The sequence below is a fragment of the Terrapene carolina genome, unplaced genomic scaffold (assembly GCF_002925995.2).
Source record: "Terrapene carolina triunguis isolate 2854851 unplaced genomic scaffold, T_m_triunguis-2.0 Scaffold558, whole genome shotgun sequence".
Taxonomy (NCBI): Eukaryota; Metazoa; Chordata; order Testudines; family Emydidae; genus Terrapene; species Terrapene triunguis.
In genome coordinates, this window is record NW_020664909.1 from 14457756 (window position 1) to 14483881 (window position 26126).

Genomic DNA, 26126 nt, shown 5'->3' on the forward strand with positions numbered 1-26126 from the left:
GAAGAAGTGTTTGTAGAGACTCCTTCCCTTCAGAACCTAGAATAGAAACCAAGATTCCTGAGCCCCCACATTCGTATGCCAATGGATTTCACAAATACTTGCTGACAACAGAAACGGTCATTCTCCTCTAGTGCTGGTCCACAGGTGATAATGGCCTATTACTGCTAGCGGTTGCTTCTCTAGTTCAGGTGGCAGAGGTCTATGCTATGGATCTAAAGTTCCCAGTCTTGCTGATGACCTATGTGGGGGTCAAAAGGTTTACACGTGATAGAACTCGTTTTTCAATTTGTTTAAAACAAACCGACCAACCTAGGAAATTACATTTTAAAACAAATAGAACAAACAAAAGCACTACATTAAAATAACTTTATAATCAAGTGATGCATTCCTAGGAAATTAGGAAGTGCCAGAATTAGGCTGCCTGTGCCACACTAGCTTTCTCCCGTTGTGCGTATGCATTATGATACCATTTTTAATTATATGGTCACAAATTATTTTTTTCCTGCAAGACTTTTGTTTGGTGTTGCAATCTTTAACATAATATATAATATAGAACTTAACGTTTAATTCTTCATGTCAAAGGGTATAGCTCCCATTGTGTGTGTGCAAATCCCTCAGACTCCACAGGGCAGGGAATTGGGGTATTGTTATCATTGGCAACAGTGTAACCTGTGCCATGGCACCATTGGGATGGAGATACTGGCATGACTAGCAGCACAGGAGCCTTTGTGTCTGCTTTTCCTGATTGCCCCCCACTAGCTTCCAGTGTGCTAGATATTCCTTTCTTCCTCTTAAATCACATTATTTTATAAAGAGGAAAAAGAAACATAATTTGGAGCAGCAGTGAGCTGAGCCCAAGTTAATAGTTTGAATTGCACTCCATCTGTTCAGCTGCATGGCCTGATGGATATGCTGAGCCATTTTTCACAATTTGTTTTAGAGCTGGTAAGAACAATCTCTTCTGGATTCGTTCCAAGGTTTCTGCTGGGAAAACTTCATATCTGGATTCTGCTGCCCTCAGGGAGGGGAGGGCTTGAGTCAATAATCCTCAGATGGCAAACTACCTCTTTCACTTGCAGTGGTTAGTTTTTGAAAAGATTAAATTCCCCTCTGGAATTCAGCATCATTATTATTATTATTATTATTATTATTATTTTATTTTAAAAATGGATAACATTTGCAAACATGATTATGCTGGGCTGCTTTAAATCGGCTTATTTCTGTTTTATGATCACAAGCAAACAGTAACAGCAGCCAGGGTGATTGGCCTCGCCATGTGTACGTACTGCTAGTAATACAATAACTGATGAGTACCCACTATGATCGGCAAACCCCAGAACCTCGGATGTAGATGCAAACAAACCAGATTTCAGTAATTTGGAGGTTCCTGAACACTGGCCCATTGAGGGCTGTGCTATCCATATGCCGGGGCTGCCAGATCGTAAATAATTGGTATAAAATGTAGCAGATTGCAGTCATCCTCTCTATTCTAAACAGTGGTACAGCCTGCAGAGATCACATGTCACACCATGCACTGCTCCATCTTGATTCAAGCAGCAAGGGGTGACTAGCCCCAGTATGTGTCTCTCACTGTGCTAAATGCTGTTATTTCTTCTCCCCATGTCCCCCCCCCCCCCCCCCCCTTTAAAAGGACACTGCCAAGATAAAAACAATGCTAAAAATATCCCTCACGTATGTAAACACCTTAGATGTTTAAAACCGAAATTTAAAAGTCATTATCCTAGCTTTTCACCTCTGATGTTGTTAGTTTTTGGTTTTGACCCGATTTGGACAATGACTCTGGCGTGATCCATTTCACTTTCTGATCTGGTTTCTTATTGTGCTAGCACAATAGTCTTGTGTCTGGGTTCTTAGCACTGCAGGAAAAGGTCTTAGTCCAACATAAAACTTCTTTTAACGGATCTCTTACGATGCTTTACTTTTGGTCAGCAACTGTGAAGCAGCTAGGACGGTGCAGTGACAAAGCCCAAAGCATTTTGATTCAGACTCTCAAACAATTTTCATATCAATAGTGACTTACAAGGGTGCAGGCATAAGAAAATTGCTAACTGGGGTGGGGCATCGAGTGCTGTCCAGTGGTTGGCTGTCAGGGCACCTGGATTCTATTCACAGCTCAGCTCCTGGCTCCCTTTTTGATCTTGGGCAAATCGCTCATCATATATGTGCCCTTCTACTAGGTTAGGGTGGTACTTAACCATCCCCTAAGGCTGTCATGAAAACTGAATGGTATCTAAGTGAAAGGTGTGTGTGTGTGTGTGTGTGTGTGTGCGCGCGCGCACCTGTGAAGTATTAATTTGCTAAATAGCAAAGGCTATGGATTACTTTTTAATTTTTTTGGAGTAACTTTTTGCCCTTCCTCTTTTACAGGCATGGCCTTGGCACAGCGTCGGGTCACTGTTCAGGAAGGCCCTCTGTACCGTACTGAGGGCTCCCACATCACCATCTGGTGCAAGGTCAGTGGCTACCAGGGTCCCTCAGAGCAGAATTTCCAGTGGTCCATTTACCTGCCATCTGCCCCAGAGCGGGAAGTGCAGATTATCAGCACCATGGATCCCTCCTTCCCTTACGCCATCTACACCCAGCGTGTGCGGAGTGGGGAGATCTACGTAGAGAGGGTACAGGGGGACTCTGCCCTGCTGCACATCATGAAGCTCCAGGATCGGGACGCCGGCGAGTACGAGTGCCACACACCCACCACTGACGAGAGGTACTTCGGGAGTTACAGCGCCAAGATGAAACTGATGGGTAAGGTGTTTGCTTTATCTCGGCCATCTGGAACCCAGATAACTAAGTATTGACTTCATCCTGGGTTGACTGTACTAGAATTCATTAAGCCCCCTTGTGTGGTATGTCCCATGCATGCTGTATCCCAAAATGCTTGAGTAAGGAAAAAGGACAAGAGAAGAGATTGTGTATATAGTATAAATTATATGAAACAATGGTGTAAAGACAGCATAAGAGAATAAATTAAGACTCCAGTAATAAGACTTAATAAGAGGAGAGAAACCAAGAGGCATAGGCGAGGTGGAAAGGCATTTCAAATCTTGGCTGAAAGCAGGACATGGAGTTGATTTGTGTGCAGAAAATAGGAAGCCTGTTCCAGATGCCAGTACAGAGAAGAGAGCTTTCATGCCAAAAGGGGCAAAACTGTGTGGCAGGGAAGAGAGGAAGCCAGTGCTAGATAAGCATAAAGACAATCACAGGCAAGGTTCATGAGGCCTGAAACAAAGAGAGAAATGTTGAAATGATCCTGAAACGAACAAGGAGTGGGATGAGCTTCCTGTGGTGAGGGTGATGAGGTTGTCTTTTCCTTTGTACTAGACAAATCGGAAAGAGCTGCCTTCTTTTGGCATTTTCCTAGCACCTTTCAGAGAAAGGATCTCGGAGTTGTTTTCAAACTTTAATTAAAGCCTCTGCACATCTCTGTCAGGTTTAGGTCAGTGGTATCCCAATTTAACAAGTGAGGGAGCTCAGGCATGGAGATTATGCCTTGCCTAAGGTGTCTCAGTGAATCTTAAACAGAGCTGGGAACAGACTCCAGAATGCCTGACTCCGAGTGCCATGCCATAATCAGCTCACTATGCTCCCTCCTTTTAGAATAAGTGAGTAGGATAACAACTGGGGGGTTGCTGTGGGTAGAGATTGGATCCGCTCTTACCCACCCTGGGTATGTCAGAATATGCACGACTTTGTAGTTGGAGCAGGTGGTGCGATGTCCTCTGCTAAGGAGCATGAGGCTAGAAGCAAGGACAAAGGTGTTCTCCTTCTGACTCTGCCCTGTGACCGTGGGTAAGGCACTTTAAATTCTGTGCCTCAGTCTTCCCATCTGTAAAATGAGTTTAATAGTGACTTAACTCGTAGGACTGTGCGGATCAATTAACGTTTGTCAAGTGCTTATTGACGTCCTGGGACAAAAAGTGCTGTAGCACCCTACAGCCGAATATGCAGAGTTTGGCATTTTAGAGGATTTCATCCTCAGAAAAACAACTTGGGATTGATATTTTTGGGAAATAATATAACAACAATATAATAGTTACATATTCTACTTGTCAGAGATCATGCAAACAGTGCTTTGACTGGGCTTTTCTCTCTCCTTACAAACTTAAATTTTTGGAGGAAAGTGTTCAAAGGTGTCTTCTGGGGAATCGTTGCAAATCAATCTCTTTGTACAGTGCTGTCTTCTATGTTTTCTGTGCATGTCTTTATTCATTTCCTTAATGTCTAAGGAGCAGTTATATGAAAATAAGATTTTGGTTATTTACAAGTACATCTTCCCTGGTATTTATTCCCCCCCCCCAAGAACTCACATTCATCTGTCTGTGACATATTTGTGACATCTCAGTTGTCACCATGTAAAACAGAGGGTTCTGACCTCTGGTGGGGATATAAATAGCAGGAGCAGATGGACTCCTAAGAAACGTAGATCTTGGTTTTTAATATAAACTGTCCCTAGAAGATGAAGTAACAAGGGAAGAGAAATGCAGAAAATAGACTGGTTTCCAAATCATTTTGTCTCCCAACTCTGAGCAATCACTAGCTCTCTGAAGGCTTTTAACCCTTTAGGATTATGGATGTTAACCTGGAGTTTAACAACTTAATTCCTAAATTATTTTAAGCATTCATGAATGGGGTGAAGATGGTGGATTGGGGGGGGGGGGGGGGGGTTGGGGGGGGGGATGGGGAAATATCAGAGGTTCCTAAGTCTGGAGTAGGAGAACTAGGTGGAGGAGCAGAGCGATCCATGGAGTGGAAGAAGAATTTAGAGTAGATGCATGACTCGTGCATCTGAAATGGTGATGGAAGCAGAAAGCTGCTGGTAGGGAAGAGGGGAGTTAGCTCTTGGAGAAAGCGGAGCACTGCAAACTTCTGAACTAGCAAACTCTTTCTAGCAGGCCAGTCTAATGGTGTGCTGGGGTTAGGGATGGACACCTTGTGGACTGGCCAGTTTCTAAGGTTTGAAGGTGGCTAACTGGAGAAGCTGTGTCATGGAGACATGAGGCTATCTGGTCAAGGGGAGAGATCAGTAAGAGGCTGCCAGGTGACTCCCTGAAGGAAGACAAAGCCTGCTGTGCTGTTGCATGGGTATGGAATGGGATACATTCTGCCTGCTGCAGTGGAAGAGAACCAGTTGCAAGTGGGTTATGAGGGTGGAAAGTAATCTCTTCGGAGGGGAAGGGATGTGTGTCTCCTAGGTTGGGGCAGATGGTGAAGAACGAAGAGGTGACTTGGCTCCAGTCAGTCACTTAGGCCAAGTATCCCAGTGCTTGAACCTGGGCCCTCTTGCCCAGGAGGTTGGGCGTGCCGCAGGGGGGATCAGAGTTCAGGTTCTGCCTGGGATGAGGGCCTCCACTTGGTGGTTATGAGAGAGGGAAGGGATATGTTGTTGGAATACTTTGGACCTTGACAATTGGCCTTCTCTCACCCTGCTTGTCCATTAAGAAGTTGATGATAGGGGACAAATAGGAGACAAAGCTTTCAAAGGCAACCGGGACTGCAAGTTACTTTCCTACAGGAAAATGTGGCTTGCAACTTTTTTTTTTGTAGCAGATGTGCACTAGCTTTGTAAAGTTGTCCCTAAAAGCTGATATGACCTGCCCTGAAAATCCTAGATGTTTTGCCTGCCTGACTGCTTTTGACCTGGGGCTAACAAACATTGGCTGCTTCTCTCAGCCTTCCTTTTAAACACCACTAAACAGCAGTTGCATCCCATCCTGCCTTTTGGGGAAAGCATGTTCAAATTTGCCCTGAGCTCCCTTCCTGAGGGAGGCAGTATGGGGCTCAACTGCATGAATGGAGCCCGAGAAGGAAGCTGGCAAAGTAGCAGGTCATGTGGAGCAATCAACTGTTTCTTCTGCTCAGTGGCAGTTTTTCCACCTGAAATGCAGTAGTCTCTCCTGGCATCTTGCAGAGTGTTCTGTTAGCTAGCGTGAGAAATCCCCCTGTGAGTCAGGGCAGTGACTCCTTGTGGGTGGGTGGGGGATGCTTCTAGTTACTGGAGGGAGTGAGGTTTGCAGCCAGGTTTCCTCCTCTTGGGTTCTTGTTAGCCCACGTGCGTGTCCTCCGTTTCCTTTAACCCACGCAGGAGTAAAGCATACCCGTTCAAGAAGAGCTGCTGAGCCTTAAGTGAGTTACTGTTCTCATTTTCTCCGAAGTGGAACCAACCATTTTTCCTTTCATTACGTTATGAATTTTTAAATCCCTCATTAGGTTGAACGGCTTTTTTTGGTGGTAGAGAGGCCTGGTGAGACAGAGAATAGAGATGCTAAAAAAACCTATGTGGGACAGGTGGGAGTATGCAGGGGGGCATGGGGAGGTTTTAGAAGCTGCATAGTCTGGGCTTTTGGATCACTTAGTGCTATTGTGGTTCATGGTAAATGGTAACTGAACAATCTGTTTCTGTTAGTTACAAAAGGTGCTCTGGGACCTGGCGATCAGGGAAGGCTCTCTGAACAGGTCTGAGAGCTCTGGCGCCATCTGTCTCTGAGGTCAGGTGGGATTCTAGTGCAGCCTGCCTCTGATAGCTGCTGTTTGACTCCTTGTCAGCACAGTGACCTCTTGCTGTGCTAATGCATCCTGTTCCTTTTGGCCACTGTTTGCACCATGAGCTATTGTGGTGTTTGTTCTCTCCCACTCTGACCAGGTGCCTTGTGCTATGAAGCCAAGACACTTCAACCGTTAACTGTTGGACTGATTTGATATTTTTAAAGTCGCGTCACTCACGCTTGAAGGTTCACTCCTTCTCACATTTAATAAAAATCATGACATTGTTTTGTTTTGTTGTTTTATAGCTCAATACGCAGCATGATGAGGGTTCCTCTGTGTGTATAGGGAATCTGGGTATGGGCTGGATCCCCCCTCAGCTTTCCTAGGTATTCCTGAAGCCCACAACGTGAGGTGCTTCTAAAACGCCTTGAGACGTTTATCTTCAGGTGCTGTGAATTTATGAAAAACGGGCAGGCTGCAAAACGAGTCCCCAGTTCATAGAAGTTAGAGATGGGAAAAGTTGGCACCTGTAGCTCCAGCCCTGGAGTTGATGCCTATACAAGGAGCCGCATATTAACTTCTGAAGAGCTGCATGTGGCTCCGGAGCCACAGGTTGGCCACCCCTGCCTTACAGCCTAGGAGTTATGTGAACTCTTCTTGCCTTCATCCTCTAGTTTCATCCTGTTTATTTTGCTGCTCTGAAAGTGATGGAGCTGTAGGGGCATTCTGAAGATTGTGTCTTGGTTCTGACTTGAAAAACCAAAAGCAACTGAGCACAGTTGTCTCCAACGTAGAGTCTGCAATGGAAAGTCCCCAGGTACCTGGCTAGTTCATGCTAAAGAGAGCTGAGATTGGGGGTGTTGGTGATCTCTCCTTCCTGGGAGGCTGGGCAAGTTTAGGTAAAAATTTAGCAGAGTTGGAATAGGGCTAACTACAATTTGGTGGCCCCTCATATGCTTTCTTAACCCAGCTATACCCCCAGCTCATTGACTTTGTTCCTGCACAGCCAGTCCAGTCCAAGTAAGCCTAGCTCACCTTGTGCAGATTGGCACTTAATCTGTATTCTGTGCCATGTTCCCCCTGGCCAGCCAGCACCAGTCTTCACCCACTTCTGATGCTGGGCTGTGTATGTGATGCCGCCTCCTCTTAACAGCTCAATCAGTTGTTGGCGTCTCCCCAGTCTTCCCACTTCTCCTAGTGACTTGGCCCTAGGGGTAGCAAGCTGACTCAGTTACATCACTGCGCCTGTGAGGGCTGCCCAATTGCTGTGGTTTCTCTGTTGTCTTTCGCAGGTCACAGTATGACACTGATATATGTCCTGAGAGGTCAAAGGTGTGGAGGAACCAGACCTCTGCAGCATTCATATTGCTACTCCTTTTCCTGTTGGCTCCTTCTTCAGCTGTAGCAAAAAGCCACCTGGATGAGACACACTCTGCCTGCTACTCTCCTTTCCTGAAGTCATAGCATGATTGAAGTGGCTGGGGTGTGGGTGAGGGGGACGGCATTTGTTGTCTCTACTGAATCCTAAATCTGGCCTCCTAGAAGCAGGCAAATGGGCAGAAGTAATGAGCTGTAAGGCACGGTGCCACTGCAGCCTGGTATTCTGCCTTGCTACACAGCTGCTGTGCCTGGCTAGGCATTTCCTGCTAATGCTGCACCCAGAGCCAACAGATCTACTGTCCTTCCTCCCCTGACTGAAATCCAACTCACTTGAGCTCATCTGTTGATGTCGTTCCCTTTAGGATCCTCATTGGGTGTGACCAGCATTTAGTAGTGTATCAAAGGTGGCAGGTAGCTGGCTGTGTTCCATTGGTCATTTATGGGGTGTTTTCCATACAGGATGTAGGACACATGGGACTTGATTAAGGAACTGTGGGGGATGAATCGCTTCAACTGACGAAAATATATTTTAAAAATCTGTTTTATTTTAAAGATTTATGCCTGCCCCATCTGGACTGAGACAGATCTGTGTATGGGGGCCCCAGGACTCAAATAAGAGGTGTGATGTGGAGCAGGATTAAGGTGCATTGACTGAGCTGGGAATAGGGGGAAACACTTTTTACATCTGCTTGCATTTTGCATGGATCTAGCATTTCTCTCCGTATTGAACACTAAAAACATCTGTAGTCAGTTTTAGTCAGAAGGGAGTTGGCCTCTTTCCTTGGCCTGGCATGCAAGTTCTTCACACAGAGAGCAAAGTGAAAGTGGGGTAGGAGTGGGAGGAATGTGTTGTGGCAGAGGAGAAAAAGGAAGAGAACATATCTGTCTGATGGATTTCTCTGATGGACATCCTCTACCTTGTTCCTCCTCAAGAAGTTCAACCATGGACAATCTCGGCTCAAAGCAGAAGAAAAAATCGTGCCTCTCCCTTGTATTCCTGCTTCATATCTCCTGGCTTCTCATTAACATGTGGCTGAGCAATCACTATGCTGTAATGGGTCTTGTGACCTTGTGTAGCTCTTATTTTATTCTGTCAGCTGGGGCACAGGTGGCTTTGCTCCAGGGGGATTTAGAGGTTGGAGAGGACTGTAACACAGACTGGTAATGAGGGGGGAGCATGGTGTGCAGTTGAGGACAGGAATGGTTCCTCTGGGCTTTTTAAAAGCTGCCTTTCCCCCAAGAAAGGAGTTTTCCCCCCAGTTTTCAGGTGAGAGGCAGATGCCTAGGGAGGCAGTGCAATTGGCTCCAGCGCAATGAAACAAATATTGCCGAGCTTGTGACAATTAGCTATTTAAAGTGAAAGCTGTAAAATTGCATAAAATGAGACCTCAGCAAGGCTAACACAATGGAGGCTTTTTCCTCCAGCCTCTTCCCCTCCCCCCCCCCCCAAATCCTCTTTGTTTTTTGGTACTAGGGTGGGCAGGGGACTCTGTCTAAAAAACTCTATCTAAGACTATGTCTACATTACATCTGCCCAGCTCTAAACCGATGGGAGAGAGCTCTCCTGTTGGCTTAACTTCTGCCAGGGCCGTCCTTAGGATTTATGGGGCCCTATGCCCGACGGCAGCCCAGGTTTGCATGCGTATTTTAGATAAGGGTGATCTTTTGAAGGATTTATTTAAAAAACTGTACGTCTGAAGATCCAAGCATTTAAGGCAAAAGATGAATACTCAGGTTGTGCATCTAAAAATCTATGCAAGGATTTTTTCTAGAGATGTCATTTTATAATCTTCAGCAACACACTAATGAAATATTTTAAAGCAAATTTTAAACTAAGGTCCTGTAGACTAACATATTCTGAGTAAATATTACAGTAATTCACAACTATTTTTGTCAGTAAATTCAGAAACTGACTGTATATACACCTCAGAAACTGACTGATATAACGCGGTAAAGCAGTGCTCTGGGGGGGCAGGACTGCGCACTCCGGCGGATCAAAGCAAGTTTGATATAACGCGGTTTCCCAAGGACAGCGTTATATCAGGGTAGAGGTGTACCTGGGGGTTAGCAAATGCCTGTTAAATGGCTTCATTACCACTTGAATGTCTCTTTAACAGTTTCAATGTTGTGCTAATAGGTCTGGCAGGCTAGAAGACTTTTTCATTTTTAAGTACTAGATCCCCTCCAGAGGAAGACTCACCAGGCTGCAGCAGTCAGCTGTGGTGGGAGCCTCAGGAAGGGTCAGATTAGAACAGGGATAGGAAGAGGTGGGGGGAGGGTGGACACTAAGAACCAGGGGTCCCCCAAATTTTCAGATGCCCTACGCAGCCGTGTATGCTGTGTATGCCTAAGGACGGCCCTGACTCCTGCCTCCCCAAGAGGCTGTAGCTACGTTGGCAGGAGGAGCTCTCCTGCTGACATAGTGCTGTCCACACCGGTGCTTAGGTCGGTGTAATTTACATCGCTCAGGGTGTGGATTATTCACACCCCGGAGTGACGTAAGTTATACCGAAGTAATCTGTAGTATAGACAGAGCCTCCGTACAGAAGGGAAGAATGAAAGGAACCTAGACTTCAGTTTAACAGAATTTTTGGGCTGTCCTGATGACTTCATTATTGACTATCCCAACACACCCAGCTGTGGTTCTTCCGGCAAAGCAGCCGATGGATAACAGGCAGGTCCAGAATTGCTTCTCATCGGGCTAGAATTTCTGCTTTCCAGGGGATAGTGAGCTCTCTAGGTCACTTTACTCACTGGGCTATATATGTTGCTCCACAGCAGTGTGGGTAGCTAGTCCCCTCAGAGTTGCAGCATCCTGTGCTCTCAAACTCCCTTATAATTGGTCTAATAAAATATCTACTGTACTATATCAATTTACATGGCCCCTGTCATCCTGGTATTAGAGCTCTGGGAACTTTAATGCTTGCTCTCCTCTAGTCCTTGGAGTCTGTGTTTTTCTTCTTTGTCTTCCTTTCCTTGTATCCATGCCAAGACCTTTTTGCAACCCCCCTTCCTTTACAGAATCATATTGTGTTTTAATAGTTTTGTAAATACATCTGACATGCCACTCTCATCTTCTGTCCCCCGTTTCTTCTGGGTCTAGAAAAGGTGAGAGGTGGCATACATCAAATGGGTTTACGTCTCAGCTGCAGTGGGTTCAGTTGTGAGAATCATCTCACCAAATGAGAGCTCTTGGTCTGATTCTGGCACTTTAGTGGAAGAAGCTGGGGGTCAAGGCTCTTGGGTTCCATTTCTGTCTCTGCCACTGACTTGCTACGTGAACTTGCTTAGATAAATCACTTGTCATCTCTCACTGTTTCCTCATCAGTAAATTGGGGATAATACTGTACAGATGTGTTACAAGGACTTGAACTAAATGATTGTAGAGTGGCATTGGATCCTCAAGTGAAAGGTGTTAGAAGAAGCAAAATATTAAGTTTGTGCTGTGCCTAATAAATCATATTGAACGTAGATTCACTTCTTGTCCTACGTGCCTGTTTCCCAGTTTCTTGAAACTGTTGTATAGCCACTTAAGAACATCTTCTAATATATTCTAAAATTATGAGGGCAATAGGAATTGGAACTGGATGCTTTAGAGGAGGGTGCAAGAAACCCCAAAGTGGACAACAGTGGAATAACGTAACTCTAGAAAAGGACGTTTCCTCCTCGTCCGCATCATTTAGATGTCTGATGCTCTGAAGCAAGAGGGTTCATATCCCTTTCAAACTTAAAAAAAAAAAAAAAAATCCGGTTGCCATAACTGGATGTTCATTATCTATTGAAATGGCTGATAGTTTCGAATCCTGCTAAGCTCTTGACTTTAATTATATCCTGCTGCAATGAGTTCCACAGATTAATTGTGCATTGTGTGTGGTTTTTTTAAACTACTTCCTTTCAGCTTTACACTGAAAGGTATCTTTCAGTTGAATATCCCTTTGCTCTTTTTTTATGAGAGAGGGCAAATAGGAGCACCTGACCTACCTTCTCTGCTCCATTCATTTTGTGTATCTTTATCATGTCCCTATTATTCATCTCCTCTTTAAACAGTCCGTTGTTCACCTTTTGTTGCAGTATGCCATCTGCTATTTTATCAGATTGGAATTTCATGCCTGACTTTTTTTATTATTGTAGGATTTGACATCCCTCCTCTACCCCAACATATACATAGGAAACTAAGCAAGTTGAGTGCCTCAGCTAGAACGTGTTCCTAACAGCAAATAGTCTGGCAAACCTGCTCCCCTCCACTGAAAGCAGGGGTGGTGGTGGTGGTGGTGGTATGACCTCTTCAGTGTGAAGACCTCAATTGTGGAACTAATCTATTTTGTCCCTCTCCCCAACCCTAGTGAACCTGGAGTTACAGTCCTTTACAGCACATTATAAAGTTCCATTTATTTTCCTGGACTCTTCCTGATGGGGGTAGGGCTAATTTTTAATTTTAGCTAACATGTGGAGGAGGTTTTTAATGTTATGATCTTTGGGTTTTTTTGAGTGCATCTCTGTACTTCTTTTACACTTCTGTAGTAGTTAGGTGCATTTTTAGAAATTAATAAAAGATTTTCAGGTTACATTCCCCTCCAAACATAATTTAGTCTTTATAACAAGCCCTCTGCCAATTTGTACTTGTTTGATTTGTGATGCTTTTTATCTGACTTGGGGAGGAAACTCAAAGCCCAAATGCTGGACCTGACTTTAAAGTGCAGGACTTCTGTCATGTTTCTTGCATATCTGTTAGTTTGGATAGTGAAACCAGACCAGTGGGTCAGTTCAAACATACCTCTTTGACGCTAAAATAATCTCTTCAGCATGATACTGTTTTCACAAGCATCAATTTGAACTCTGTCACTGCTTCCACTGATGCTTGACTCTTGCAAGCAGCTGATAGCTCCCTGCAGGTGTCCGTGCTGCTAACGGCCTGTTGGGAACATTGACTAGCTTTTCTTTCATGCCCATCTGCCTTACAAGTATCAGTTCAGGGGGACTGAACTGTCTGCTGGCCGCAGCCTTGCACTGACCTTGGTTCTGGAGCGGAAGTAGCAGTTGGTTCAGCCCCCTTGCCTGCTCCTTTTGCTTTGCTGATTGAATCTTCCCTCTTTAATCTCTCATGCACCATGGCTCTGCATTTACCTCTTAATAGGAGTCCTCATGTAATAAATATGTTTTAGTGTATACAGTACCTTCTATGCACTAAAAGTTCCATGCTGCGCTTTGACACACTCCTGTCTGAAATGCTCAGAGCACACTGCAGAACTTTGTGTGTGTGTGTGTGTGTGTGCGGTAGCAGGGTCCACGTGGCCACTTAGTGCAGGGCAAGCTAGTGTGCTGTACATTCACACCCTGTCTTGCTGCATGCAAAGTCTCAGTGTCGATAAGCCCTTAGATTGCTTAAAACCACAGCACTGATCCTTTTATCCTTCCTAGGTAGGTGAGTTGAGTTCCGTACATGGGGGGGCTCTTTCAGATGAAGCCCTGTTTGCTAAATGCAGGAAACTTTTGTGCAGCACTCTAACAGTTATAAAGGTCTGTGAGATGGAAGATGCTATATAAAAATAATGATAAAAAGAGCAAGAGAGGATTGGAAAGACTGAGCTAGCAGGTGGTGGGGTGAGTAGGTGCTAATGTTGAGATTGAACAGAGCTTGGTACGTGCGTCCAAGTCTCTTTTTGTAGAGATGTCTCCAGACATCAGAGGGAAGCTGGCAGAGGGAAAGCATTTGAGTCCCTTTTCTAGAACTTTCTGCAGCCATAGCTGCATTGCCAAAGGGCAGCAGAGAAGCATCCATCTCTTCTGCTTCTGTGTCTCCCTGTGACAGGTGCAATAGGAGTTGATTGGTCAAAGCAGCTTGGCAACTCTTCTGCCTTGGGACCTGTTTTTTGACTTGCTGACAGACCCTGTTGGTGTTTCTGGCTGCTTTGCTGGAATAATGAGTGGCGGGGGAGAGCAGTTTCTCTGCTTCTGTACTTCAAAAGAGTCTCTCAGCATTAAGTGGGGAAAGTGATAACTGTGAGCGCAGCTGCTAACATATGGCACCCGTCCCCTGCCTTAGCAATTGCTCAGTGAACTCTGAAAGTGAAATACAGTCCCTGCAGCTCCAGCCAGATGCAGCTCTGAGAAATCCTATAATGGAGCAGGCCATTATTCTATTACCAGCAAAAATTTCACGTTTCACATCTCCCATTTTCCTGCTGCCTCTCTTGGGGATGTTTTGCTACGTTTCTGCCTTCCTCCCACTCTTTTTTTTTATTTTTTTATTATTTTTTTTTTTTTTTGTAATTCATTTTCCCTCTAGGATTACTTCATTCTTTCTTCATCTCCACTCTCTTAGGTTTGTTTTTTCTGCCTCTGTCTGTCTGTCTGTCTGCTCCTGAGAGGCAGGGGCAGCTGTTTTTGCAGCTGATGCCAGTGCTATTCTTTGTCAGCCTTGATGCACAAAATAAGTCTGATCCCCTCCCCGTGTGAAGGAAGAACCACGTCCCAGCATAGCAGGAGAAGTTCAATGCCCATTGTAAAGCTAGCCTGCCTCTGTCTCTGCTTGTGTTTACCTTTTGGTCAGCAGTCCGTGTTCCCTCTCAATAGTGACTACAGTTTTGCTGCCCCCTTTTTTTTTTTAAAAGGGCACCACGTAAACTCTAGAATAGTTGCAGCAACAAATAATTCTAACCATGTTTCTAATAATACATCATATTCTGTGATTTTTTTTTTTTTTTAAATCTAATGTACTTTTTAGATTGATGCTGTTCGTACTGTTTCCACATCACTCAAACTTGGAGATCCAACTTAAATGGGTCACTTTCAACTCTTGGTTCTCAAGTCCTAGCCTAGGGCTGCTGCTGTTTCTTTTCTACTTCACAGAGAGGATGCTTTCTATCCAAAACATTGCCTGTTATGTGGAAGTCAGAAGGTGGGGTTGGGGAAAAAAGATTTCTTGCCATTTTGTACGGTAATCAAGAGACATCTGCCCAAGGTTCTTTGATTCAAGTACTCAAATTATTTTTCTAATTGCTGGTGATTTAGGGAGTGAGGTGGTAAGGTTGGTTGGCAGGAAATTGTGGGATTTGTAATGGAGAAGAGCATAATCGAGAGGCTGAAGCAGTAACTTAGGAGCTCCTGGCTCTGCCACTGACATGCTATCACCTTATGCGAGTCACTTAATATCTCTGTGCCTCAATCTTCCCATCTGTAAAATGGGGGAATAATAAAGTATCTAAAAAAGGGGGGGGTCTTTTTTGAGGCTTAAGTGTCTGCACATGCTGACACCTTTCACCAATGGCATCTCTGAGACCTTTACGAAGTTTGAATGATTAATGATCACAACTTTATTTCTCCTGCTTTGCCAAACAAGCTTGTGGTGTTTTCTATAGATCCTGAAATAATGAACAGCTTGGGCTCTTCATATAGGAAGCATATGATCCTAGGAGGGGAGGCGTTCAGAAAGAAAACTTGACCTGAATTAGTAGTAAGCTGCCTTGTGGTTTTGAGGGGCTGGGAGGAGACATTTTCCCATCTTGATACTGGGGCTGCCCAGTCAGCTTAGTCCTCTAACAGTTTTACAATCTTTATCTGATATAGGTTTAAGAAGATTTCCCTGGGCATGGTGGATTATTATAAGTCGGCAAGCAGTCTCCAGCTGATACTCCTTCAGAAAGTATTTATTTTAAGTGGGTTTAACTGTATTTAATTTTTTTGCATTGTCTGTAAGTAAATTGTTTACACTATTAAAAAAATAGAATCTGGATAAAAAGGAAGCTATTCTGGCTTTCTAGTATGCTCTTAGGGAGGGGAAGAGATATCTCGGGTAGACCAAAGAAAGTAAAGCAGCAATGTGGATAAATGTAACCTCATTCCACAAAACGCTGACTAGTAATACTGTCACCCATCTGTTGATAAATTGGAGGTATTGTGGAAGGGAGGATTTCAAGAAAAACTCAAGTGCTGCATAATATTTCAGTAGGGGTGTCCCCTCCCATAATTCACTAGTGAACCAATGACCCAGCATAGTGCTAGAAGTGCTAAGCTGCTGCAGGCTCTGTCTTTTGATGAAGTGTGAAGCTGACGTACTCTGGCCACTTAGAGGTTTATTAGTAATCACATGGTGCATTTCTTAAGAATAGGGTTTGTTAACTGTGCTATCTTGGCCAAGTGCCATTTGTTGTAATTACATTATTTTTTCCAAAACTTCTCACTATGGTATTCTTCACTTACGCTCCTTCTGCAGTGTTACCATACACTGGAATAGCCGCCCTTCCACATTCCATCTCAGACATGGTTGCATTTCAGTGATGCGTTGTGTGTGTGTGTGCATGCACATGTACAGAGTATATGTTTGTAAAAGTGCTTTCGAATACTTCAGAATGCCTTTCATCTTGAAAGGTGATGGTACTCACTGTTCACATCTAACCCCTCTTAAGGCTTTCATGCCACCTACACTGCCCACATGAAACAAAGGAAGGCAAGCCAGGCTGTATTCAGAAAGTTGAAGGAAAGATTGTTCAAATGTATCTTTTTTTGAATGCTGCTCCCTTGGTCTTTCTCTACTAAATTTGCTTTAACAGTGTTTCCAGGGTTTCTTATATTTCAGGATGTCTGAGGGCAAGAAGCCCAAGGCATGACCTTATTTATCTTTCAGATCTGTTTTCCAAGAGCACATAACTTGCTGTGTGTCTATAAGAAACAACTTCACGTCTCTCCTGTCCTATTCCTCCTCCCCTTCTTCAATGTACTTTATTAAAGAAAAACTGCCTTAGGGATGTGAGCAAACATAAATAACCTCTACTAGCTTAGCATGACACTTCTGCTGTTCAGAACTGTTCTTGAACAATGACCTGTCGCCTGTGAAATATTCGAAGTCCTTAGCATGTTGGCCTAATGACAGTAGAATAACCCTCACTCTCACAGACCTTGGGAGGCAGGCCAGTCCTTGCTTACAGACAACCCCCCAACCTGAAGCAAATACTCACCAGCAACTACACACCACACCACAGAAACACCAACCCAGGAACCAATCCCTGGAGCAAACCTCGTTGCCTACTCTGTCCCCATATCTACTCTGGCGACACCATCAGAGGACCCAACCACATCAGCCACACCATCAAGGGCTCATTCACCTGCACATCCACTAATGTTATATATGCCATCATGGACACAAATCGGACATCAGGAATGGTAACATACATAAGCCAGTAAGTGAACACTTCAATCTCCCTGGTCATTCTATTACAGATTTAAAAGTCACTATCATTGAACAAAAAAAATTCAGAAACAGACTTCAAAGAGAAACAGCAGAACTAAAATTCATGTGCAAATTCAACACCATTAATCTGGGCTTGAATAGGGATTGGGAGTGGCTGGCTCATTACAGAAGCAGCTTTTCCTCTCCTGGAATTGACACCTCCTCATCTATTATTGGGAGTGGACTACATCCACCCTAATTGAATTGGCCCTGTCAACACTGGTTCTCCACTTGCAAAGTAACTCCCTGCTCTCCATGTGTCAGTATATAATGCCTGCATCTGTAACTTTCACTCCATGCATCTGAAGAAGTGAGGTTTTTACCCACGAAAGCTTATGCCCAAATAAATCTGTTAGTCTTTAAGGAGCCACCAGACTCCTTGTTGTTTTAGTAGAATAACCGCTCTACCTGTACTAGTCACCTAAGGGAGAATTTTCTAGGGGTGTGCAGAAGAGGGCAAGTGGATAGAATTAGGACTAAAAGGATGAAATTGAACAAAAACTGCCAAACTGAATGCTGGGGGGAAAATCGCAGTGATGCAAATATTAGACTGTAAACTAGTCTTGCGAAGACAAGTGACGGAGCTTCTATTGCTTTAAAACTGAACTGGACCTCTCGACAGAACAGTCTGCTACTGGCTGAGTTAGTAGCAATCGATTATACACTGCTCTACAGCCAAAATGCTTCTGAAATAAATGTAGTCAAACTTTACTAATTCTGGGTCACTGAGAACGAAAATGATGCTTAAAATTGTTGATTGGCTCTAGTTTTCAAGATATGCTATTGGGTCAGTATATACGACCCTTGACTTGGGAATGGCGGAGGATAAGTGAGTTATAAAGGGAAGGGATCTCAATTTAAACCAGAAATGACTAAAATACATCTTTGACTGGATCTATGAATAAATCTATGACTGGGTTTGGACAGTACTTGCTTTTTAGGCAAAACAATGAATGATGCAATCTGAAGCTGGTATTGCGTCATACATGATATGAATTGCATCATGTTATTCCTAGAAGTCATGGATGATGCAATCATAATGAAGCTTACATCACTCTGCTGAACAAATTGCCCTATATAAGCTCTAGAAATCATACAGTGTCGTGCTCTCTTATTTGTCAGTGTTTGATTTTGCAAAGGGACACATTTCTGTTTAGCCGAAGTGAGCAGAGATGCCTTGTACTTGTGTGAACAGTGCAGATAACTTCTGCTATGTTTGTGGTGAAGTGACTTTTGCATCCCAAAAGCGCAGTATAACCACTATGGTTAAGAAAGCCTATCACCTTTATTTTGGCTGCAAAATTGGAGATCAGGACAAGAGGTGGGCCCCACACATATGCTGCAACACTTGTGCAACAAATCTTTGCCAGTGGTTGAACAGGAAAAGGAAATCTATGGATTTGGAACTACCCAAGAGTAAGGCAGAGCTGTTGGGCTCCAGACTACAGCAGTGGAATCTCCTGGCAGGTGATGTTAGGGTTTCCATGTTCCGTGACTGTCAAAAGGATCTTGTCCCATTCTTCTTCATGGAAGATGATCTTGTAGCCTGCAACAACATCGATGGTGTGATGGCAGCCCTCAACATCGTTCACGATCCAGATGAGTGGAGACTGTTCATTGATTCATCGAAGATGAGTCTTAAAGCTGTTTTACTGCATAATGGCAATGTTTTGCCATCAATTCCAGTTGGTCATGCAGTCCGTATGAAGGAAACCTATGACAACATGAAACAACTTTTGAGGTGCATAAACTATGACCAACATCAGTGGCAGCTTTGTGGCGATTTGAAGGTTGTTGCTCTCTTGCTTGGTCTGCAGACTGGATACACAAAGTACTGCTGTTTTCTCTGCAAATGGGATAGTCATGCAGAGATTCCCACTACATCAAGAAAGATTGGCCACTTCAACAGTCATTGGAGCCTGGGAGGAAAAGTGTTCAGCATCCACCACTTGTTTAATCAAGGAAGATTTTGTTACCACCCTTACACATCAAGCTGGGTCTGATGAAGAACTTTGTCAAGGCCATTGACAAAACACAAGCAGCTTTCAAGTACCTCCATGGAAAATTTCCAAGGTTAAGTGAAGCTAAGATAAAGGAAGGTGTCTTTGTTGGTCCTCAGATTTGTGAACTTCTTCGAGATGATGCATTTGACCATGCACTGCGTGGCAAGGAAAAGACGGCATGGAAAGCCTTCCAGTTAGTGGCAATAAATTTTCTCGGAAACAACAAGGCAGACAACTACAGGTTGTTGGTGGAAAACCTCCTCAAGGCATACAAAAGCCTTGGTTGCAACATGTCACTAAAGATACATTTTTTTGCACTCTCATCTAGATTTTTTTCCACCGAACTGCGGAGCAGTGAGCAACGAGCACGGCGAGCGATTTCACCAGGACATTGCAACAATGGAGAAACGCTATCAGGGCAAATGGAGCCCATCAATGCTTGCAGACTATTGCTGGACAGTGACAAGAGATGCTCCATTTAATGAATACAAGAGACAAGCCAAGAAGCGCCGAGTAGACACTGAATAGGACTAAACTATGTACATAATAGTTTTTTGCCTTTTGTTTCATAATAAATTTTATTTATATAACCCTTTTGCTGATTTTTAAAGTGTTACATAAACAGGACAGGTGAAATATTATCATGTAAAGCAACCATAAACACATGAAAAGACCTAGGTTTACAATTTATGATTAAAACTCTACTATCTACACAATATACATAGACATAAAATGTAAAAACTTAAATATCTTAGAAACAGTAGCCAATCAGTTGTTTTAATTGTCATATTTGAATTCAGCACATCAAAATACATAATAAATAGTACATTTTATCTCTGAAGCAGACGACTTCTCAAAAATTGTAGACCAGTGTTACCTTTTTCCTTTCTGCAATGTCTGCCCCACCTCTAGTTCCTCTGATTTTATTTAGGTCTGTGAACTTCACTCTTCGCTTTCAGGGCCCTGCTGGTTTGGTAGACTCTCCAGGTGTGTCTCAGGGCTGCTGACTTTAAATTTGATATGATCAGGAGCAGCGTGTTCAAAATCTCAGTCCTGCATTTTCCACTAGGCTGTTCAAAACTTGGCTGTCATAATCTCTGGAGCTAGTCAGGTGCTGCATATGTTCTGGTATGCAGCACTCTAAAGGGCATTATTAAATATTACCTATTACTAAGAACAGTAATTCAACATCCTATTACCTATGAAATATACAAAGGAAATATTTTTTTAGCCAGCATAGGCAGGGCAGGGTGCCCCTGAGGCATGGATGGATCAGGTTGTGACCACACACCCTTTCAGTTTGTTACACACGTATTTAAGGGAACTTGGCTTTATAAATGCTAAATAAACCTATTTCTCAGTTACAAACACTAGCACTAAATATATTGTTTTCTCTTCTTGAAAATGAGAGAATCTTGAAAATTCGATTTGCTTGCCAGTTTGTGCTGTGTATACAAACCACTAGAAAATACATAAGCAATAAGTTACTCATCTGAGAGTTAATGACAAGGCTCTTCAGCCCTGTAACCATTGAAGAACTGTACCACTGCAAATTATACTGATGTATAGCTCAGTGGTTTGAGCATTGGCCTGCTAAACCCAGGGTTGTGAGTTCAATCCCTGAGGGGGCCATTTAGGGATCTGGGGCAAAAAAACTGTCTGGGGATTGGTCCTGCTTTGAGCAGTGGGTTGGACTAGATGACCTCCTGAGGTCCCTTCCAACCCTGATACTCTATGAAAGTTCTTTCTATGAAATTGCAGCAATGCAGCTCCTCTGCACCAGTCATCCTGTTTCAGGTGCACACTAGAACAGCCTGTCTGCACACTGCTAACATACCACAGCAGTGTGGGTGCTTATCCCACAGTTCCCAGCACAGCTCCTTGAAGGTTTGCTAGCTTGCACAGGAATACATGGATCTTATGAAGGAAGAGGCTAGCAAAGAGACATGAGCTATAGTTGCTGGAGGCTCATAAGGCCCATAATATATACAGGCAAGTCTCATCTTATGCTGGGGTTACTTTCCACTGTCAGCGCGTAAAGCGAAAATCGCGTATAGTCAAAATTACATTGAGTGTAATGGCGGGCGGAATCGCCCGCACTACAGGTACAGTATTTAAATTTGTTGTTTTTCTTTTCTTTTTTTGCCGACCGCGCAAAGCTGAATTCGCGCATGTTAAATGCGCGTCAGATGAGACTCGCCTGTAAGTAAGGAACTATTGAACCTGCCCACCAGAGATGCCTATAAGCTACAAAGTGCAGAGCCTTGAACAGAAGAGTCACCAGAAGGGGCGATGTGGGGCATTTTGAGAAGACTGGGAGGACACATTGCATCAGTGATGCAGCAACACTAGGGCTTCCAGGAATCCTTCAGTTTTACAACAATGCCACTTTGGGTCCATCCGCATACAACAGTTGCGAGACTTGGTCCAAACAAATGCTGCGGGCTGGTGCTCGCAGTGCTTGTTTAACAAATAAAACTATGGAGGCATTACAAGTAATACCAAGGGCCACACGCTAGAGCAGTGGTGCATCAACTTTTTCCAGTTGCGACCCCCTTACCATTCACAGAATTTGTTGTGCCCCCTCCAGTACTTGTAATCTGAAACAGTTTTTTGTTTTGTCTTTTTTCCCCCAAGGGCTCTACCCTTCAGCGGGACTGAGATCCTGCTGCCATAATAGTGGGAGCAGGATAAAAATTCAACGAACACAGCGGGAGTGGATAGTATGGGAGTGGGATTAAAAAAATGGTTCTCCTGCACCGCAAACAATATGAATGCCCCAGCCAGCAGCCACCGCTCTTACTTCTGCACTGATGCTGGCAGCGGTGCTGCCTTCAGAGGTAGGTGTCCAGAGAGCGGCAGCTGCTGGCTGGAGCATTCATGTTGTCTGCGGAGTGGGAGGACTTCTTTTTTTTATTTATTTATTTATTTATTTTTTTATTTATTTTTTTATCTCGCTCCTGTCCCGCCCAGTCTATTTTAATCCTGCTATTATGGCAGCAGTACCTGCTGGATCCCAGTTTCTTCATGTCCCCTCAGAGAATGCCTTTCACCCCAGTTTGCACACCACTGCTCTAGACAACCTGTCCAGTAGCAGAACTCCCCCGCATATAGGTCTGGAGGAAGCAGCAGTTCCTCAGTGGGGCACTGGAAGTGAAATTTGTGTCTGAAGTAGTTGTCTCACTGGTGGGGATGCTATTGGCTACGGTGGCTGAGAGGCTGAACATCCTCACCTGGGAGCCACTTCCATGGGACCAGTTCCCCCTTCAGACAGTGGTTCATGGGTGGGGTAAATTGTATCCAGGCATCCTTATCCAAAGCTGGACTCTGTACCTGGTATTAAAGCAAGACTTCAAATAGGATTGGCAAGGCCCATCCTCTGGGCTAGAATAAAGGGAGTGGGGTGATTACCTCCATGCTGTCTCTTGCCATTTGGTTACCCCCTAATACACACATGTATTAATGGGGTCGCCAAGGGCTACCATTAGCTTTGCTGGGGCCCAGGGCTGAAGCCCAAGCCCCACTGCCTGGGGCTGAAGCCTAAGGGCTTCAGCACTGAGTGTGTGCGTTGGGGAAGGGGCCTCAGGTTACAGGCCCCCCTGCCTGAGGCTGAAGCCCTTTTGTCCTCTCTCCTGGGGTTGTGTAGCAATTTTTGTTGTCAGAAGGGGGTTGCAATGCAGTGAAGCTTGAGAACCGCTGTACTAGTGTTTAGTTCATTTAGATTATTTCCACCTTATTTTTGTGGCCAGGGCAGACAGTGCAATGTCTTTCACCTCAGAGACGTGATGCTTGTCAGATTTCATCTACTTCAAGAGGATCCTACCAAAGGTCCAGTCTAGGGGCTTGTCTACACTTACCAGAGGGTCCGGCGGCAGGCAATCGGTTTTCTGGGATCGACTTATCGCGTCTAGTGAAGACGCGATAAAATCGATCCCTGATCGCTCTGCCGTCGACTCCGGAAATCCACCGTGGCAAGAGGCGGCAGCGGAGTCGACGGCAGCGCGGCAGCGGTCGACTTTCCCCCGTCCTCACAGCCAGGTAAGTCGACCTAAAATACGCAACTTCAGCTACGGTATTCACGTAGCTGAAGTTGCGTATCTTAGGTCGGACCCCCGCTGTAGTGTAGACCTAGCCTAACTCTTTGCAGTGTCCTGTGGTGGTCTTTAATGGGATTGTAGCTAGACACAGAATGAAATGGAAGGAACTAAAAGATCAAAGGTGTGGTGTGGGGATTGAGTGGAACCTTGGCAAGACACCACTGGGTCTCCTATCCCTGCTCAGGGCTTCTCATGTCAAGTGAATTCACTGATGGTGAAAGGTGCCAGTCTGAGGTTCCCTATCTAGCCAAGGAACAGGCAAGTGCAAGCTTCCCTATGCCGCTATATCATTGACCACCTTTAGGGGTTCGAGAGGGGAGTCTGTTTTCCATAGCCCATTCAGTCCTTGGGGCTTCCGTTAAGACTGCAACGAGCAAGCTGCATAGTACCCATTACAGGGATGGCTTTTGATGTGGTCACTTGTACACTAGGAGCCAGATTGAAATCTTCAAATTTTCTTTCATAATCTACTGCAGAAGTATCAGGTGTTACCTGCTTTTGGTCACTACCCACCTGTGTTTGATTTGAACCAGTGACCTATAGGTCCCTATCCCATCACCAGTCACTTGAGCAACCCAGATACCCATTGTTTCTTACCTGAAGTTACCAAGGTGAGGGAAATAGTATGAGATACAGATATACTAGAAAAGAGAGCCACCTATTGAATCACTTGTCATTCCCTGAAACTCCTTGACAGGAGACCTGCAAGTAAAGCCAGGAGTACAAACCTGTGCTGAACCTGATTAAGCTTAAGCAATCTGACTATCATATCCTGAGGTGATATTGCTGCAGGCCATTTAACAGGGAACTGTTCCCACTGTAGCAGCACTAGCATTAGGATTTGTCACTTAAACGCCATCACAATGTGCATTTTGTCCATTGAATGTAGCTCTTATGCCATGTGCTCCTGTGAAAATCTCGTTTAGTCGTTAGACTGCAAATGGATTCCACCGAGAGCCTCATCTCTCAAATATCTCTGCAAAAGTCTTTACAGTCACTGCACCGGCAATGTCTGTGTTTGCAAAGTAGGGACAAGCTATTCTGCACTTGGCCATATCTCACATGCAGCCTTGAGAATCAGCGTCTGTTTTTACTGAATGAGTGAATGTTGGTCAAGACACCAGGGTTCTCTCTTACTTCTCCACCCCAAACAGGTTTCATGACAGCTTAAACTTCCATCTGAATTGGACCTTAGAGACAGGCATGTTCTGTTTTAACACTCTGCTGAGGGGCATTCCCTTCTAATTTCCCTTGGCACTGCAGTACCAGCACTGAATTGTGGAATTTCGATGCAGAACCAGAACTGATTTTCCCACTTGTCAGTGGCATGATGGTCCCTGCTCAGTGGTTTGGTGTTCCACTCACCATGTTGCCTGAAGCACAGAGAGCACTCACTGGAGTGCTTCCTGCTGTGTGTGATGCATGTGTATCAATGCAACGAGTGCATGGTGCTTTTGTGACCTGCACTCTGCCAACATGCTCTATGCAGAGTGCCGGGCACCTCGGTGCTCAATGACCCTGGTCTGCAGGGAATGAGGAAGAGCAGCTTCACATACACCAGAAAACTACTCCTAGGTAAGGTAAATGTACAGGGACCATACTTTTGTAGGAAGCGTAGCAGGCTCCCCATTATCTTGCCAGCTGTTGCCGAGCCAGCAGCAGGAAGTCTGCACCATTTTTGTGGACTACATAAAACCAGAGACTTTCATTCATTGCCAATAAACATTTGTATTTTAGAGGATGCTTGCGTAGCTCCTACCCTGGTTCCTGCTGGTTGGGTTTGTTTGTCTAGGAGCAGCATCCCTTGAAACACAATGACTCTTATTCCTTTGTCTCCTCCAGTACCATGGAGTTAATCATCTTCTTGGCACCTGATTATTTGCTGCTGTGGGTGTACACATGTGCTTCCCTGCTGCTTGTTTGAAATTCTCATTTTGTATGCCTTAATCCCTGTCTAGAAGCCGTAGCCAGTTCCCTGATGCATCTCAGTGGCTTTGGGTTAATACTTGAGCCATGGTGAGAAACCACTGCTGAGAAAACTCCAGCTTCTCGCCTTCAGTCTCCTGATAATCAGTATGCTGGTGGAGTGCATGTGAGGCTTGAGATCCAGGTGTGTGTGTGTGTGTGTGTGTCTGTGTTTCAGGGGGGTGGTCTGATGAATGAAATGCTTTATAAACCGTATTAAAGCCTCGGATTCCCCCTGTGAGGTGGATGAGTATCATTATCCCCAGTCTACGAGTGGAGAAGCAGAGGCATAGAGGTGGTGACTTGCAGAATCACACAGCAATGACAATGACAGACAGGAATAAAGCCCCAGAATTCTTGCTTGTTTCCCTGCTCTAACCAAAAGGCCATGTTTTCCCCCCCCTCTCGTATAAAGAGGCTGTTAGGAATTCATTTCCTCCTTGTGTGTCAGTCTTTAGAAAATGGTGGTCATTAAAATAGCTGGCACATGACTGCCACACCTAGAGCTCCTCACTTTATCCTGATGCTAGGGTGCCAGCTTTTAGCCCGGTGTTCCAAAAAATGTTTAGGTTTGGTACTTGTATAGAAAGTGCTGCTGTCTCTTTATAGCGAGCATAGATGCAGATCTCTACAGGTGCCTTCTAGCATTTCCCCCCACCACTTAGATGCCTGTGCTTTGCTGTTCCAGTAAATTCAGCTGTTCGGGCTTCAAGCTATTTGAAGACTGCTTTCATCTTGTCGTCTTTCCCCTGCATCCCACTTAAGACCCCTAAATGTAAAGCCAGTTCAGAGTGCAACTATTTGCCTTCCTTGTATATCCCTCTTGTTCCGCTGAATCTTCCTGGTGGTCATTTTCAGCCCCCCCACTCCTGGCCCAATGAAAAGTTATCTGTGGGATGGGATTTTTTTCCTGGTGCTTTTGTCAGTGTGTAATTAGCTGGTGCTTCCAGC

General features: G+C 44.6%; 1 protein-coding gene across 3 annotated transcripts in view; it reads left to right on the plus strand.

Moving 5' to 3' along the window:
* Window positions 1–26126, plus strand: part of IGSF3 (immunoglobulin superfamily member 3) — a 155840-nt gene that overhangs the window by 38078 nt on the left and 91636 nt on the right. For all 3 annotated transcript variants that reach the window (XM_024209445.2, XM_024209444.2, XM_024209447.3), the window contains exon 3: window positions 2389–2766. In XM_024209445.2, the coding sequence (XP_024065213.1) occupies window positions 2389–2766 (378 nt within the window). The remainder of the gene's footprint in view (window positions 1–2388; window positions 2767–26126) is intronic.